Source organism: Epargyreus clarus, unplaced genomic scaffold (assembly GCF_041222505.1).
Source record: "Epargyreus clarus isolate Ecla_fem2 unplaced genomic scaffold, WU_Ecla_fem_2.2 ptg000008l, whole genome shotgun sequence".
Classification (NCBI taxonomy): Eukaryota; Metazoa; Arthropoda; class Insecta; order Lepidoptera; family Hesperiidae; genus Epargyreus; species Epargyreus clarus.
Genome location: NW_027332216.1, coordinates 581,713 through 599,992, shown reverse-complemented (window position 1 = coordinate 599,992; position 18,280 = coordinate 581,713). Strand labels below are relative to the sequence as shown.

The window sequence follows — 18,280 nt, the reverse complement described above, 5'->3', positions numbered from 1 at the left end:
TCTCAGACCTATTAAATATGCATATTAAATTTGGTGAAAATCGGTAAAGCCGTTTCGGAGGAGTACGGTTACTAACATTGTGACATGAGAAATTTATATATCAGATTATTGCATGCTTCAACGGCGAAGAAAAACATCGTGAGGGTATCCTTATAACCGAGTGTTTATAAAAAGATCCTACAGATGATTGAAGTCTACCAATCCGCACTTGCTGAATGATAGCTTACATTATCATCACCTTAGTCCGGAAGAATAAAAACATATCTTTAAACAGCTTCAGGTAGTCTTTCTTAGTAGGTCAATTTAGACATTTAATGTTACGTTACTGACACTATAGTTCTGATACAATGCGATAGGGGCACTGATTGGAAATTGTATGGGTAAATACGTAAACAAATACCAAAACAGACATTTTTCTCAAAACGTAAAAACTCATGGTAAGGGTACAGGGGGCTTTCAAGCTCATTTGCTACATCAATTTTGTAAATCGAAATCCCTTACAAAATCTGCTATTACGCTCTCCAGTCTCAGAAGTTAAAGCCCTATTTATATTTAAAAGTGAAGCTACTCTGAAACCCGAGACGAACCTATCAAGTAGTTATCGTGCTTCAACTTGCGACCGACTTCATCCTGTTTAACTTCATCTTCCGTGAAGTTAGCTTATACTTGGTTTCATTAATTTTAGATGCTTTATTTCCTTACTAGTTTTTGCCCGCGGCTTCGCCCGCGTTTAAAAGAAAATAATATAACATACTAACATATGTACATAAAACTGAAAATTCGTACCTTCAACTTTGCTAACGGTCATCACTTGATCAAATGCATAGTTTACGATTCAATCCTTGCTAATATCGATTAAAATAATCGATGTTTTGGGTCCAAAACATCGATTCTCCGATTAATCGATCTTAGATCGCCATCCCTGGTTCCCGTGGGATTTTCGGGATAAAAACTATCCTATGTCCTTTCTCGGGTCTCCGACTATCTTTGTACAAAATTTAATTAAAATCGGTTCAGTGGTTTGGGCGTGAAGAAGAGACAACCAGACAGACACACAGACAGACAGACAGAGTTACTTTCGGATTTATAATATTAGTAAGGATTTCAACATGATTTGCTTAGAACCCTTTTAATTTTTCACTGCTGGGTACAAGTCCCTTTGGGGAAGCATACCTTACATCACACAATTTTAGTGTAATTTTTTAAAGGAATTTCATCAATCAATAAATAAATCTTTATTTATTTCCTCACAAAGCTTATGTTCTAGGTTACAATACAAAACCTTAAGTTCTAGATTAAATCGATCAATCAATCAATCAATCATCAACAACAACCCATTACTGTCCCACTGTTGGGTACAGGTCTCCTCTCATAATGAGAGGGATTAGGCCATAGTCCACCGCGCTGGCCAAATGCGTATTGGTATACTTCACATATGATAAATTAAAGGAATTTACTAGTTAGTAATTTACACGTGCCGAAAATATCCTTCCTGGCGCAGCCATTTCAATAATTGTTAATGGGATAGCCTCAGTGACTGAATATACTCGTAGGTTAGCTATTCTCTCCATTGTTGAAAATGTAAAAGATATGTGTATAATATCTGAAATTTCCAAAAAAAAATGACTTAACACCTTAACACTGACATTAATTTAATTTTAAAATTCATTCTTTGTAGGTTGATCATAACGTCATAAGTCGCTACCCATAAAGATAAAATTAGTACGCCATATATCACTGCATGACTACATCCTTCAAGGTAGAGTTCCAGCTTTTTCTAAAGGAACTACTTTCAGAAATAGGTATGGCGGTAGCTCTGTCACATTCTATCTTTAAACAACTTATTATTAATTCTATCATTATAAACTTAAATAAAGCCTGAATACTTGGAATTTGATATTCCCAGCACGAAATATAAAACCAGTGGTTGTCAAACCAACTCGTTCAAGCCGAGTTAGCGTTGTTTAATAAACATCTGGCAACTTTAGTGGCCATGTTTTAATGAAAGCCCTATTTAAATAACATCACTCCTCGAATCTGTTTAAATATTACGATAATTACTCTCGTTTTCGCATTTGTAACTGTCTACTTATTTATACATTAAGTTAGTTGCGTTAAATTCATGTTTAATGTTTTAATCCGTCTCTATGTAAAAATAATAACTGTTTTACTAATGAAGTATTTTACTTTTAAGGGTGTAGTAATTTAGAGTTACATGAAGCATACTTAGCATTCAGACGTTCAGTCGTTGCCTGAATGCAGAAGCATTCGTGCTGAAGTAGAAGTCAGACTGTGATCTGTGTGTAATCTTATCCCTATAGCGCAGGGCTAGGATAATGCGACGGATAATTAGTCCATCATATTAGGTTATCCTCTATGTTTGATTTAGAGTGACGTCATTGATACACAAGTACAAAATTTCGGCCGAAACGCTTAAAATTTTGTTGCAAAATTTGACTCTCACATATTATGTACAAACTTATAATATTATAAGCAGTGATAGCCTAGTGGTTAAGAAACTTGGCCTATCGATCGAGGGGATCGAGGTTCAAATCCCAGGCAATCATTACGCACCTCTGATTTTTTGAAATTACGTGCTAAATCGGTGAAGGAAAACATCGTGAGGAAACCTGCACACCTGAGAGATTTAAAAAAAAAATCTCAAAGGTATGTGAAGTCTACCAATACGCACTTGGCCAGCGCGGTGGACTATGGCCTAATCCTTCTCATTCTGAGAGGAGACCCGTGCCCAGCAGTGGGACAATAATGGGTTGATGATGATGATGTAAAAACTTACGAACTAATAACGCAAGTTAAATAAAATGTCGTAAAGATAAATACCACTTGATCACATAGCGAAGAATTGTACCTACTCGTATGGAGGAATATGGTTATGTTTTAATAATGTATATAAGTAAAAGCAATACAATTACTACGGGTTCATACAGACGCGGTTGAGCAGCTGTACATAATAGTGTATGCTTGAAGTGAATGTAAAGCTAGGATTTTTATACGAACGTTTTATTTCCTTGTAAAATACGTACAGTGAAAGGCTTTTTCAAAAGCTATTAAAAATAGCTTGGGTATATATTAAAATTACTGTCGGCTGCAAATAATATGTATGTAGCGTAGCTTTTGCTGTATGGAAATGTAATGAAGACAGTGGATGGAGAAGTACATTCATGAGCAAGCATCCATTATAAGGTTGTTGCCTACGAAGAAAGTATGGGTTCAGAACTGACGGAAATCCATTTGTTGTAATCAATCTAGTATTGACCCACTGAGGTAGTCCACTGCGCTTGCCAAGTGCGGAGAAGTACACTTCACGTACCCATCAGAATATTTTTACGAACTCTAATGCGTGCAGATTACTTTGTATTATCCTTCGCCGGTTGAGCAATAGGTAATTAATTTTAAATATGCAAATAACATAGAAAAATCCGGGGTGTCTGGGATTCAAACTTCGGACCCCTCGAATGATAGGCCGCAACACGGTGATAGCTCCTGATCTTTCGAATTCTGAAAACTACTACTTGCAGGCATCATACGTTTTCATCAAACACTGATTAAAAAAATTTAGACACAGATTTTCCCTTTCAAAATAATAACTTGCGACTTCACACGCCTTCAAAAAACTCTCAGGCATTAAGAGGTAATCATTATGTGATAACCTCATTTTTATCAGCGATAAATAATTCACCATACACCACTAATGTTCATTTATCAGGCTCGATTGGGCGAATAAATCTCCAACTTGAATAATTCCTACATTCGGATCTAATAAGGGCAGTATTCGAATTAACTAACGGGAAAATAATCGTAGCGCTGTCATGGTTACTAATATTTATTTAACTGCGATGGTATGTTCAGGATCTATGGTAATTCTACGTCTATGGCTTAGCGAGTCATAGTTGTAAAATATTATTGAATTAGTAATTATTGTAATAATTAATAACAAAATGAAAAATAAAATAATGCAAACTGTGTCAATCCCACAATTTAAACGAATCCAACGACACCTCATATGTGAAAATCTGTTAAGCAGTTTGTACTGTATAGTGTGTCAAATAACGATACATATATTTACATATGCTTAGAGAATACTCGTATTACCCACTGCAGTCAGAACAAATTCATACAATTCGAAATTCGAAATCGTATAATACATACAACAATAAACGGCCAAGTGCAAGTCGAACTCGCATACCGAGGGTTCCGTACCTACTACCAAAATTTACATATATTTAATTTTTATTTTTAGTATTTGTTTTTATTATAGTGGTCATTGAAGTCAAACGTCGAAAAACAGCATTTTATTGATAAAAAATCTTATTTCTATTCCTTTTAACTCAGTCACTAGTTAGCTCTAACATGTGGCCAATATTGACATAACCCCGCGAAATCTAATATTTTCTGTAGAACGAAATGAAATAGAATTAACCAAAGGCGAAGTTGTGACATGAAACAAATTAGAGCCGCGTTTCCTTCGCACGAAGTCGAACTGTAATATTTAATAAAATGTCACAGAAATTCTCTGTAAACAGTCTGTATTTAGGTTTATTTTACTTGACATTACGAGTATATCTTTTGAGCGGGCTACAGTTAAAGACTTTTATATCAATCAAGTAAAGACTTAAAGTAATAAAAGAGAGAGATTCTAGGTAAACTTTTGATTAAAATTATTCTGCTTTGATAAATATAATATTTTAGTGCGGAAAGTAACAAAGTTATCGAGTCATTGATTCCGTGAATTACACTCATTTAATTGGGACATCGATTACAGATGGCCGTGCATGATGCTTCATGAGTCTACAGATTTAATATCGCTTGTAATAAAGGCATAGAACACCAGTGTGTGCTGTTTTAGAACTTTTGACCAATTCACAAAAAAACAGGACCATACCGATACGAGGTCAATCACTGGTACAGTTGAAGTTACCCTGCTTAACGATTTACACCGTCTAAAGACATAAGGACTCAATATTACGCCATTTTGTAATTGGAAATAATGATATTTTTTTAATAACCTTTTATTTTAAATGATTTTTAAAAGTCTGCGCGGACGCGTATCACTTTTTTGCTCAGTAACGTAATCGCTGCGGTTACGGTGTCGCCCGCAAACTCGAAAAACACGACTGCAAGACGGACGGAAAGAAATCTTTATAAGGTATGTGCCGTTTTTCCAAAAATAGCAGACAACTCGCACCCCGCGTTATGTCCCATAAAAATGGAATCTATTTTTTCACAACATTTCCGTATAAAACACGCTTCCACGTCCACGCGCGAAACAGCTAAATACCGCTCCATGCATTTTACACCCTAATATGTTTTTAAAACACAGAAAAAATAGAAGCCCTGCAGTAACAGTAAACCATTTAACTCCCATTTAACCGCGTTGCTAAGCTTCAATCAATTACACAAGCGGGTCTAGCGCTTACGTAAATACCAGGAGAATTAGGTACATTACCGACCCTAAATATCACGGCCCTGTATTGGGCTTCTGGTAATTGGATAGAATCGCACGCAATGCTTCGCACGCGTTTTCGTTCTGTTTATCTGGGTTCGAGGTTGTGGGCAAAACAACTGAAATAATATTGTTATCAGCATAAAGCGGCCGTAAAGAAATGGTATTTTGGCGTGAAATTACTCGGATCGTGGGCCCGCTAAGTAAATATAGGTTAGTAATGACAGGGTGTTTTCACTTTTTCGCTTGGTTTTAAATTAAACGCGTATTAACACTCTCTGTAAAAACATTTCGAAATATCGCGTTGTTTTATTCAAGTACCTTAAATTGTATTAAATAGATTAGTTTTAAATTAAGTTAAATAGTTTAGATTTAAGATAATCAGTCCATGCATATATTTATAAGAATTAATCGGTAAATATACTTAAAAAATACAAGTGTACCTACGCTGTTTGTCCACCAACCATCGATACCGAGCCGATACCGATAATGAATGACGGCGCCGAAGTAGCGTACATACATTTACTATAATCGCTTGTCCACCACACGTCCGTCACGCGAGCACCGTTATCCCGGCCGCCGATATCCCGAGTAGATCGGCGTGACCGCTAGATCGGCACCGAGTTTTTGTCGGCAATGGAAAACACATTAAAACTTGTCCATACACAGCCGCCACACGAGTGATAGCTGGAACAAAATAAACCACCGATATCGGTCGCAGTGGACAAACTATCGCCGTCACGACATAATTAAAATCGGCCCGAAATAATCTCGTTCTCGGTATCGGCTCGGTGACGGTGCAGTGGACAAACAGTCTTACCATGAGTTTTTACGTTTTGACAAATATGACTGTTTTGGTATTAATGCCCATACAAATTCCAATCAGCGCCCCTAGCAGATTGTATCAAAACTATAGTGTCAGTAACGTAACATTAAATGTCTAAATTGACAAAAGGGCGGTTTATGTTTTGTCTCTCTTTTTTGCGAACATGTGAGGCAGACAAAAAGACTTGAGCACTTACTTATTTTTACGTTTACTCAGTCTACTGAAGCAAACGGAACAGAATAATGGATTGAGTAAACGTAACATAAAATTGTGGGATGTTTTGAACTCTCATGTTTGAAAACTCATGGTAAGGGTACAGTAGCGACCTTGCACCACACGAGTCATTATAAATAATATTTTCTTGTTAAATAACATAAAATCTACTTAACCAACAGCTGGAGCATATTTAATATCGACGAGAGGTTCGCACAAGTATTTAAATCAATATTATTTATTAATGGAAGTGCATAGAGCGAGCTTATTTAATGAGGTTCGGCCAGAGTTGGATTCTAGCGGTTATTCATTTCGAAGAATTAATAAAACTAATTGGATTTGTTTATTTAATTAAATATTTATGTGAAACGTATCGCCACTTCTTGCTTTTCCTAATTAATTGCTGAAATTTTAATTGGGTCAGTTTGAAGTGATAAGGCATTAATTAGTATTTTTGCTTTAATTTTATCGCCGCTGCCCACTTGTAAAGTATGTTTTAGAACGGAAAGTATATTACTAGAATACCTAGTGGATTTTAAAGTGTTAGTACAAATTTTAAGTACAAAAATGTAAATTGTATTTGTATTTTAAAATGTATTTTTTTTGTGCTTGTGTGTAATTTATATATTTTATTTTAATTATGTTAATTTTTGCTTTATTGCGTTTGTGACGCATTGGCGCAAGCTGTAATCTCGCAAACTGAAATCTTATATATAAAATTCTCGTGTCACAATGTTAGTTACCGTACTCCTCCGAAACGGCTTAATCGATTTTTGCCAAATCATACCCCTAAGTGATAAGGGTTGTTCACCCTTAACATTTTTTATTTATATGGGCAACACAACGTTTGCCGGGTCAGCTAGTAAATAAATAAATAAAAGTGGTAAATGTACTAATGAACATACTTACTGAGTTCACAAAAGCCTGTCATTATGTAATATGTAAATAATTGTTTGTCATTTAAATAATATTATATAAGTGTAATAATATATATGTAACTTAAACTAACGCATTATGTTACCCTGTAAGGTTAGTTGTAAGTAAGATTGTATAAGATAAATAAATAAATAAATAAATAAATACTTAAAGAATCGAATACAACACACTCAATGTAGCAGGGGAGTTATATCTGTAACCTATCAATGACGCACTGTTCTTCTCGAGGACTGAAGATAGCTTTATCTGTAGATCAGCCGGCATTCACTTTTCCATCGGAACGGAAGAGCCGCCTTATATTGGAAATAGATGTGGCAGTTGTACATCCCCGGTTTAAATATATTGGTTCTACCATCTTTCGAACTTATTGTAAATTATTTATTTTCTTTATGTCGTAAAAGGTAAGTCAATTCCCAACCAGATGGATAGACGACTGGAAGAAAGTGGAAATCCGCTGGATTCAGAGGGCATAGGACCGGTTGAAGTGCCACCAATTAGAATAGTCCTATGTCCAGTGGACCTTAAAAGCTTATGGATGATGTATCATAAAATCTTTTCAGCAATTCCCTCACAATTTAAACCACACGCAATCCCGCTTTAAGACAGAATCATTGTTAAGTCCTAGGATTGCAAGCTTTAAGTGCGCCATAAAAGCCGACCAGCTTTTAAAACTTTATTCAACAACGCTCGTAAAATTAAATGGACGTAAACATTACTGTTAATACTAATGTTTATGGGGGATATAAAAACCGAATAACATCAGGGTTTTAATTATTAAACCGCAATTCCGTGGTATATTTTAGAGTCTATGAAGGTGGGTATAAGGTCTTGTTTGCACAAAATTTGGAACGCGTCAGAAGTAGCGTGATTTTTGGAGTATACTCGTATTTCAAGAATTCAAATTAAGTTACTCGTATAAACAATGGTCATACTTAATATACAAAATGGTTTTGTGTATAAGTAATGGTAAAGTGTTGGGTCAGAATTATTGTAATTGGAGTATATAATCGTGCCCTTAAGATTTTTTATTTTTCATTTACGGAGGTTTACAGTGTTTTTCAGAAGCAATGATAGCCTATTGGTTAAGAAACTCAACTTCTCGATCGAGGGGTCCGAGGTTCAAATTCCAGGCACACACCTCTGATTTTTCAAAATTATGTGCGTATTAGAAACAAATTATCATTGCTTAAACAGTGAAGGAAAACATCGTGAGGAAACCTACCAGTAAATACATTATGAAAATTTGAACTGTCTACCTATTGCAATTCAATAAATAAACCGATAAATGACGATAATCGCGGCTTCTCATATAGCGACCGCTATTTATTTTTAAACTTTTTTTTTTTGTTAGTTTTTGTTGTTATAGCGGCCACCGATATACATATTCTGTAAAAATATCAATTTTCTATCTAAAGCGGTAAAATATAGAGCCCTGTGACAGACAGACATGCGGTCAGAGCTTAGTAATAGTGTATGTTTTGGAGTTTCTTTCGCCACAGCTATAACGAAACACCTTGTGAAGTGGTAGTAGATTATATTATTGACATTCGAAGAAAATAGAGCCTTGTAACAGTAGACATACAGACATACTCCTACAGCTTAGTAATAGTTTATGTTTTGGAGTTTTTTCACCATTGCTTCTCCATAACGAAATACCTTGCGAAGCGGTGGTATATTATTGACGTTTGAATAAAATATTCTTGAATTGATTAGGTAAAGATCATTTAGGTTGCATGTTTAATGGCAAAATAGCGTACTCTTACCTCTTGCGGCGTGTATCTGAAGATCTCATGCTTCCCCTCGTACCACTTGACGGAGTGGAGCGGGGGGTCGTGGGGTTGCCGCGCATACTGGCACCGCAGCTCTGCCTCCACGCGCGGGTCTGCCCATCTGGGCACTTCCAGCGACGTGATGGTGTGGCACACGCTGCGGGCTGGAAGATGATTATGTCTATAGTGGTTGGCTGAGAAAGATATAAAAATAGTGATATAGGCTGGTCTGGAAAGGTAGTTGAATTTATAGTGGTTGGTTTAGAATAATCTAAAGTAGTGATAAAGTTTGTCTATGGGTGTAAAGAAATTTACCCATTACGCCTGTTATTAAAAATTCAACGATAAAAAGGGATTAAAAATCAGCTAAAGATGTCTGGTATCCAAACGATGCCCATATGTTATGTATTGGCCTTAACCAACAATAGGCATTCACCTTAACTAAATTTATCAGGAAGAAATCCGATTCCTCACCGCCGCCGCGCCGTGGGAACGCTGACTACGCACCTACGTTGCCACCTCATAGTCCCGAACGTGGGAATCACTCTGGGTGCTAACATTGCCCCAGCAAGTCACCATTTTAGGTTAGGTAGTTATAATTTAGTTTAGATTTAGTTAAACCTTGTAACATTCGGTTTAAATTAAATATTATACATAAGTAATTCGGTCTTTCTGTATCCTGGCTGCTGCATCCCGACGCATTACATAACTGGCGCAGTCGGTAGGATACTCGCGGACGGTTTCGTGCTCAAGATTTCCGAAAATGTATATTTCTGAAAGACGCGATGCCGCCCGTGTGGCTCTCTAGTCACCGATGGAGTATCCTGAATCTACGACGTCGTGCTGCATCCAGGTATCCAGACATCGATAGCGCAGGGAGGCCGAAAATAAGTTAGTGTAAGTACTTTAGATTTCTTTTTAGTGACTTGCTCATTCCCATTCCCTTGCTAATTGTAATAATGATTTTGTAATTTAACTTAATTAACTTAACGTAATTGTTTTAAGCCTTCATAGCACATACTCCTAATAGATATTTAAATTTTAAATTAAACATGTCAGAATTATATTTTAACACGGCGGACGTAATTATAAAAAAAAAAATCACTATCTAAAATTATTAATTTATAAAAACTCTACTTCGCAATCATACTTTTAGATTTATCAGAGAATATTAATAAAGATCGTAGAACCTGAACAAGCCATCTCGTTTTAAGAAATCATTTAATATTATTAACAACCAGTACAACCACCGTTTTAAATAGTACTTATATATCCTACTTTTAAATCGTTATGCATAGATTTATTTAACTTTGGAAATAACAAGTATATAACTATAAAAGTGAAGCATTCTTAAATTATGTACAGCATATTTTCTAAGAAATGCGGCAGCTAAGAGCATTGTTCAGTTACATATTCTCTCTAGTCGTCTACATTATTTGGTCCTAAATTATTTTATCAATTAACTATTATTTTTACTTTATACATACAAATTCTCAGTAGATCACTAATTTTAGTTTAAATATTCTTATATATTCTTGCGGCTACTTGCACGAAGTATCTTGAATTACACAATTAAATTAGAATTATATGTAAAAATAATTAATTAAATAATTTTGTTTTTTGTTTATCCCACTAACCATATCCTGTGTCTAAAAATTATATAAATCTTAAAACCCTACCTATTCACATAGAGCAATTCATGAAAAGGATCTTTTGTACATTGAGACTGAATGTCCGAAGTATAGCCATGGTCACCCTTGGGCGATTACATCATCTACCAATACTTCGAGCGTTCCAGATAACATCCAAAATCTCCTAGTTAATCAAAAGATCCTGAATCCAGTTATCAAAGCAAGATAAGCCCGAAAGTGTCATAGAATTGGAAGGAGTCATATTACTATCTGCACTATTTTTGACGAAGGTCTTCAAATAGGTGCAGATCTTGCGGAGGGAGATGTTATGTATTGGCCTTAACCAACAATAGGCATTCACCTTAACTAAATTTAACAGGAAGAAATCCGATTCCTCACCGCCGCCGCGCCGTGGGAACGCTGACTACGCACCTACGTTGCCACCTCATAGTCCCGAACGTGGGAATCACTCTGGGTGCTAACATTGCCCCAGCAAGTCACCATTTTAGGTTAGGTAGTTATAATTTAGTTTAGATTTAGTTAAACCTTGTAACATTCGGTTTAAATTAAATATTATACATAAGTAATTCGGTCTTTCTGTATCCTGGCTGCTGCATCCCGACGCATTACATAACTCATAGACGAAATTGTCAATAATAATAAAAAATATTAAACAGCCCAGAGGCAATATAGTCATAATAAACCAATCTCTGTATCTCATTATAAGTAAAATAAATATTTTTATGAGAAATAAATTTCTTTAAACCTAATATTCAGTTGTTTACGTTATATTTTCGGTCAGACGGTCAGAAAGACGATCCTACAAGGGTTCCAATTTTTGTTTTTTCGTACAGAAACTAAAAATATAATAAAAAAAAAGACAACAAAAAATTGTTACTGTGCAAAAAATACAATTTGATTTCAGTAATAAATTCTAAATTGCCGATTCGTGCGAAAACATCAAATGTGTTAAAATGGTACAGTCCGACACCTAATAAATGTAGGAGTAAATATAAAAGTAGTTCTCATACAATTTACTGACGGACCCGGTAACTTGCTGGAAATTGGCCGTTAAGAGGAAACGCATCGGCTAAGTTGCGCCATTGACGCTGATGTATGAACACCTTACCTTCTATGGCCTCTTTTCTCTTCCGTAAGAACTGATTTAATGAAATATTTCCTAAGGTACACTTTGAAAGGTACGACTTGCGTCAATCGTTGGGAGTCATATAAGTTTCAGCGTTGTATGACTTAAAATATTTTATTTATAATATTTACAAGACCTTATCGTCAACCTATTAATGTCCTATTAATGGACATGGGTCTCACAATAACAGGGGTATTAGATCATAGTTCACCGCGCTGATCAAGTGCGAATTAGTAGACATCACACACCTATAAAAACTTTATTAAAGAGCTCTCATAGATAGAAAGTAGAAATATTTCTACCTTTTTTTTGTTAACGAGGTTGAAACCTTCAAAAGGTACCCGGTGTCGTGGGAGCGACACAGGGTTATGTGGGACTCTTACCGCACTAAAACCCCCCCGGTGGCTGTCCTCGGCGCTGCGTAGAGGACTCCGGGATCTCCAACGGAACGCAACCGGAGTCCTCTTAGCGCAGAGCCCCGTCGGGCTCCGCCCAGGTGAGCTTGACGCTCGCCACACCGTCTGGTGTGCACGACAGTATGCGACCACACATACCGCCATCCTTCCCGGGGTCGCTCGCCGGGTGGTTTGAGCTCCCACTCTTGCCGCCCGCAACCCCGAGAGCCCCCTTTTAGTCGCCTCTTACGACAGGCAGAGGATAACGTAGCCCTATTCTGGTCCCGGAACTACAGGCACAACAAATATTTCTATCTTACGCGATGATTTCATCGCAAGTGATGATGCATCTCTAAAACACATATAATTTGGGATTAAGTGGCCGAGTTTAATGATTCCATTTCTGGACTTTCCCTCCCATTACGTAGTGTAGATGAAACACTTTGCAAGAAAACTCTGTTGCTTGTCTACCGGATTTAGTTCCTTCATGGTCTCCTGTAACATAGCTTGGGAAGAGAGAGAGAGAGAGAGAGTGAGACTTTTCTACGTCTTCAAAGAGCACATCATCTAAGTTTCCTACTATTCAACGACCTATCAACAATTAAATCACATCACACAAATATTAAACTGTGGCGAAAACTCATAGTAAGCCGACCCTCGAAATCGACCCCAAAATAAAATAGTATCATTATTCCAGTTTTAAAATCAGTGACTGAGCACAACCTGACCCCAAGTAATGAGGGTAGTTTGAAACTTCGTAATCTCTATTTGAAACTCGATTAATTTTATCCAATGAGACAGTGGAGTGGAGGATCGAATTTTTACTTTAAAAGTAGGTAAAGGTGCTTTATCATGAAGTGACAATAATATATTTTGTCACTAAATATTTATACTAAAGAAATTATGTTACAAGTTATTGAAAACCCATTTTCGTTAGGATATAGCGATTTAATTTTTTTTTAATTGGGTAAAATTTTGAATGCCTTACTATTTTTGATCATATACCTATTAAAATTATCCCTGCCACACCTTAAGCATAATTCATCACATAGTGGATAATAATACATATTTAAAGTATAGATAAGGACTAATTTAGAACGCCCGGTGACAGGATTTCGAATAACACATAAGATCTTCATACAAGAACATGAATATTAATTACAAACTATAGAAGAACTATATAGTGACTGCCCATACTATTTCCAAGTTATGACACAATCCGCTAGAGGCGCTGATTGGAATTTGTATGGCCAAATACGTAAACAAATACCAAAACAGTCATATTTGTCAAAACGTAAAAACTCCTGGTAAGGGTACTGTACGTAAAAAGTTAAACATTTCTCTAAAAATGGCTTAGATCTGAACGCTCAAAAAAGGTTTATCTAAGACCATTATAATAATACTAAAATATCAAAAGTAAGAAAAACCTTTAGAAGGTTATAAAAACGTACCTCAGCTTTCGTCCAATCATTGATCAATACCGTTATCAAACGACCAAACTAAATTACGGGTCCACCCCAAAAAGTTCCTTATGAGCCGAAAGTTCGGCGTTTTTCAGGCGCGTGAAAGCCTTAACAAGTCCAATTGAACACTGGAAATACTTGAGCTTTTTGTAGTTATATGTACTAAGAATCTGATTGTCTTTTTATAAGAGTGACGTACCGATCATGCAATCCACCTGATGGTCACATGCATGTCACATGACATCCGTAACATACTCCATACAGAAGTGAAATTTTGTCTAAAGCCAATCACACATGCAATGACACTCTTGAGAACTCACATGGCCACCTTATAAGTCAGCTGGCGTCTATGCCCTTTCAGCAAAACGCAAGAATTACTTTACTCTAGAATTAGTTGTGGCTGAAGTACCCCGTCGGTTAAACTATACTGTACCCTTACCAGGAGTTTTTACGTTTCGACAAATATGACTGTTTTGGTATTTGGTCTGATTGTGTCAGAACTAGGAAATCGTATGGGCCAATACGTAAACAAATACCAAAACAGTCATATTTGTCGAAACGTAAAAACTCCTGGTAAGGGTACTGGTCCCATACTATTAAATCCTCATACAAACAGCAAAGCAAACAGCAAGTTTAACACTGTTATTATACAGGTATTGGATCTACCTTCGTATGTAGTCGAGTTAAATCAGCTTAAATATGAACAACTCTTTTAATTTTGAGAATTGTCTTGTGCCCAGTAACAGGCAGGTAAAAAGATAGCGATAAAATTTGTATAAAAGGATAGGTTATCCTATGTACAGAGAAACAATATTTTAAAAAGTGAGTTCAGTTGGCGTAAGCGTATAAAATTTGTCACAAAAGAATTTTCCAAAAAAATCCATAAATACCAGAAATAAAATACTCCTTTTCCGAATCGCTATAAAACAACAAAAGAAATGTAAACAATACGTGTAAAACAAACATGGCTGGTATCTGATGTCCTTTTTTAATTAAATTGTTTTATCATGGCGTCTCTGGTGACTAAAAGCTTTTATGGGATTTTGCAATAACATGTTTTGTTTACTGTAATGAATCTTATCCAAAGGTTTTACGTTTTTATGAATCCAAATAAGTCATCTTAAATTAACTTTAGAGAACAGACTTTATAGCGAATGACATATTAATTGATATCCAGTTAAATTTTAGAGATCTTTCACAGTAATTAAAAAACCTTATACTGGTTGGACATCACAGACTTTATACAGGGCTGTGGTGGAAATGTTATTAACAGGTAAAACTTTAAATTCGGTTCTATTTTATATAGTCAAGTTAATTTCAAATTAAAGAAATAATGGCTATATGGTATATTTATATTGCACGATGAGGGTCTTCATCATCTTCATCATCGTGATCATCACTTGCTTTATTGGTACAGGAAAACATTATAGGTAAGAACTGTCACTAAGTGTAAACACCATAAGTAAGTGCCACTTAGTATGCCTGTATGTCCTCCATAAAGTTCTCAATGATATATAAAGCATCAATCATTTGAATAGCATGATAGTAAAAATCGTCAATAGTCCTCTTAGTATATAATGTTGAGCAGGAACTATAATGGGTCGGTGATAAAGTTTGAAATCCTTAACCAATCGCTACACTCCACATAATTAGGACCAGAAAAGCCCCACGCTGCCGCAATAGCGGACCTGTATTTCAAGTGAATCCATTCAAATATTCGGAACTGAACAATCGTTCAACTACTCTCAATATACCGTGAGCGGTGAGCTGCAACGTGAACGTAAACAAAGAATAATAACAATAGGTTTCCGAAGTAGCGGAGCTTTTCAGCTATTCAGTGTAAATGTACCGCTGACTCCGGAAATACTAAATTTAGGGTGTATTTGGCGTAAAAAATTCACTGCTACATTTTACAATACGGCTGCTACTTTTTTTACGTCACATGAGTAGAGGTTGTTTTTTTGCTAAAGCTTAGGCCTAAAGCACAATCAACGAAGCTTCTTCAGCTTACTCAGGTTTTAAATTATTTATTTTCTTATATCCTATATATAAAACTACTCTTCTTGCTAGGAAAGTTGAAATATGATTTGCAAATACCAAATATAAATCTCTTGTAACTGGTGCAACATTTGGCACTGGTATGCTAAAATAAATCTACAGCACTCACAATGGCTCACATATTCGAAACTCTACAATCGCTGAACTACTCCCAATATACCGCGGGCGGTGAACTGTAACGAACGTAAATAAAGTGTAATAACTGTAGCTCTCCGAAGCAGTGGGACTTTATCGACTATTCAAAGCAGACACGAGATGTCTAAGCTGGATGGTGCCAAATGAATTAATATGTGAGAGGTATTCCATTTTCTCTAATTTCTCTTATGAAGCAGCAAATGTATATGCGTCCTATGATATTAAAGAGGTTTAGAAATAAAGATAGGAGTAATGCCACGCAGTAAGAATAGGAAAATTTTATTATTTTTAATACTTACTTTAACGCGTCTTTAAAATTGTGAACAGAGTTTCTTGCTATGTTTGTTTTTATTTACTTGAACGAAAACATTTGTAAGGCCTTGCAAGGGCACAACTATACATAAAATAACGAAGATGTTAATATCTATAAAGTCTATTCGATAAACTATTTAAAAAAGCTGTAAAGAAGCTCTTCGAAACAATTTAACTTTATCGGTACTTCGTTACAGATGGGGACTGAGTTATGTACTAAATATTTTTTGACATCACGTGACCTTTAAAAAATATCATTATCCATATTTTTAAGACATAATATTACAATTGTTTAATTTAAGACTGACTAGCATAAAGTTTGGGGCTCGCGGACTTACCCAACGCGAACGAACAGAATAATAACAATAGCTCTCCGAAGCGGCGGGGCTTTATCGGCTGTTCATTGCAGACGCGGGAATTACTGAGTAGGGAGTATTTCTGTTGCGTAAAAATGAGTATCCATGCTTCTATATGTATGTAAATATTACCTATATTGTAGAAATATAAGAATTAAATTTTCGATTTATATTTTTCGATATTTTTCGATTTGAGAATTTTGAAGGTGTTAGAATCCTTTCGACACTGGCGGCACCAGCGCGGGACCAACCCACCTATGTGGGTGTGGTGGTGTGGGTGCTGTTACCACTTGTTACCAGCAGTGTTAAGCGCTGCTGCATTCCAGTTTGACAAGTGTGGTAAGGGGTAGCGACGCATCTGTGGCCGACCTCCAGTAGGAATATAATCTTAACTGGGGTTGATTACAGTTGTCCATGGGCAGCAGTAGCCTCTTATAAGGTAGACTGCGTGCTCGTCTACTAATCCTATATTATAAACAAAAAATACTATAAATTAGGTATCAAAGTTAATTTTATAAAACTTGGAATAGTATAGTACATGACCGGTGTGGCGACGAAAGTAAGAAAGCGGCTACATTAGGTAATTACGGAAAAATACGAGTCTAATATCAAAAGCTCGTAGAACCCAACTTGTTTTTCGAGGTTCTACAAATGACAGGCCACAATACGTATCCGACCCACATTTTCGTATCCCATTTTCATACAAAACGCCTATCTGACCATCTGTGGGCAAAAGCGACCCTTATATGATTTTTTGGTCCTACCTTTACATTTTCACCATTTTATCTTGCTCTCTCACGAATAAGTATACGAAATGCGATATTTGAGGGTATCCCCAGGGTAAATGTATACTTAATTAAAATTCTGAAGTTTTATTGTTGTTTCTTTGAATTGAAATGAAAATGAATTCATAAGTAAAACAATAAATACGTTTGTTTTCGGCCCAAGTTAATCTAAATACAATATTTTCTGAATATAATATAGTATTTCATGTTAATCAAATATTATAATTTCATATTTAGAGGAAATGGATCTCGAAAATAATTTTAATTTAGGAACTACACTACTTGATTTAATTAAACTAATTCCACAATTTAGTCGAACTTAACGACACATCAATGTTAAAATCGTGCAAAAGAAAGAGACCTATGTTATATATACATACATACCTCCATATGTACATACATACACACATTTTTTTATAATATAGCAGACGAGCACGTAGTCCACCTGATGGTAAGTGGCTACTGTCGCCTATGAATATCTGTTATCAACCCCAGATAGAATTAGATGTTCCTACCTCAGGTCGACCACAGATGTGCCGCTACCCCTGAGGACTAAGCTGGAACGCCTCAGAAAAGTCTGTCTCCCTTACCACATCATTCAAAACGGAACACAGTAGCGCCTAACACTGGTGTTATTAGGTAGATATAGGTGTGGCGGTGGTGCCGCCGGAGTAGAACCACAAAGGGTTCTACCACCTTCATACATACATACATACGCTCAAAAACGCCGCTCTTCGTAATCAGGTAAAAAAAAACACTTTAGTTCATTCAACCATTCTCTTCACAGGCC

At 36.0% G+C, this 18,280-nt stretch overlaps 1 protein-coding gene across 1 annotated transcript in view; it reads right to left on the bottom strand.

Moving 5' to 3' along the window:
- LOC140743980 (uncharacterized) overlaps positions 1–18,280 on the bottom strand; it is a 110,362-nt gene that overhangs the window by 44,949 nt on the left and 47,133 nt on the right. The window contains exon 2 of the mRNA XM_073075419.1: positions 9,203–9,372. Coding sequence (XP_072931520.1) covers positions 9,203–9,372 — 170 coding nt within the window. The remainder of the gene's footprint in view (positions 1–9,202; positions 9,373–18,280) is intronic.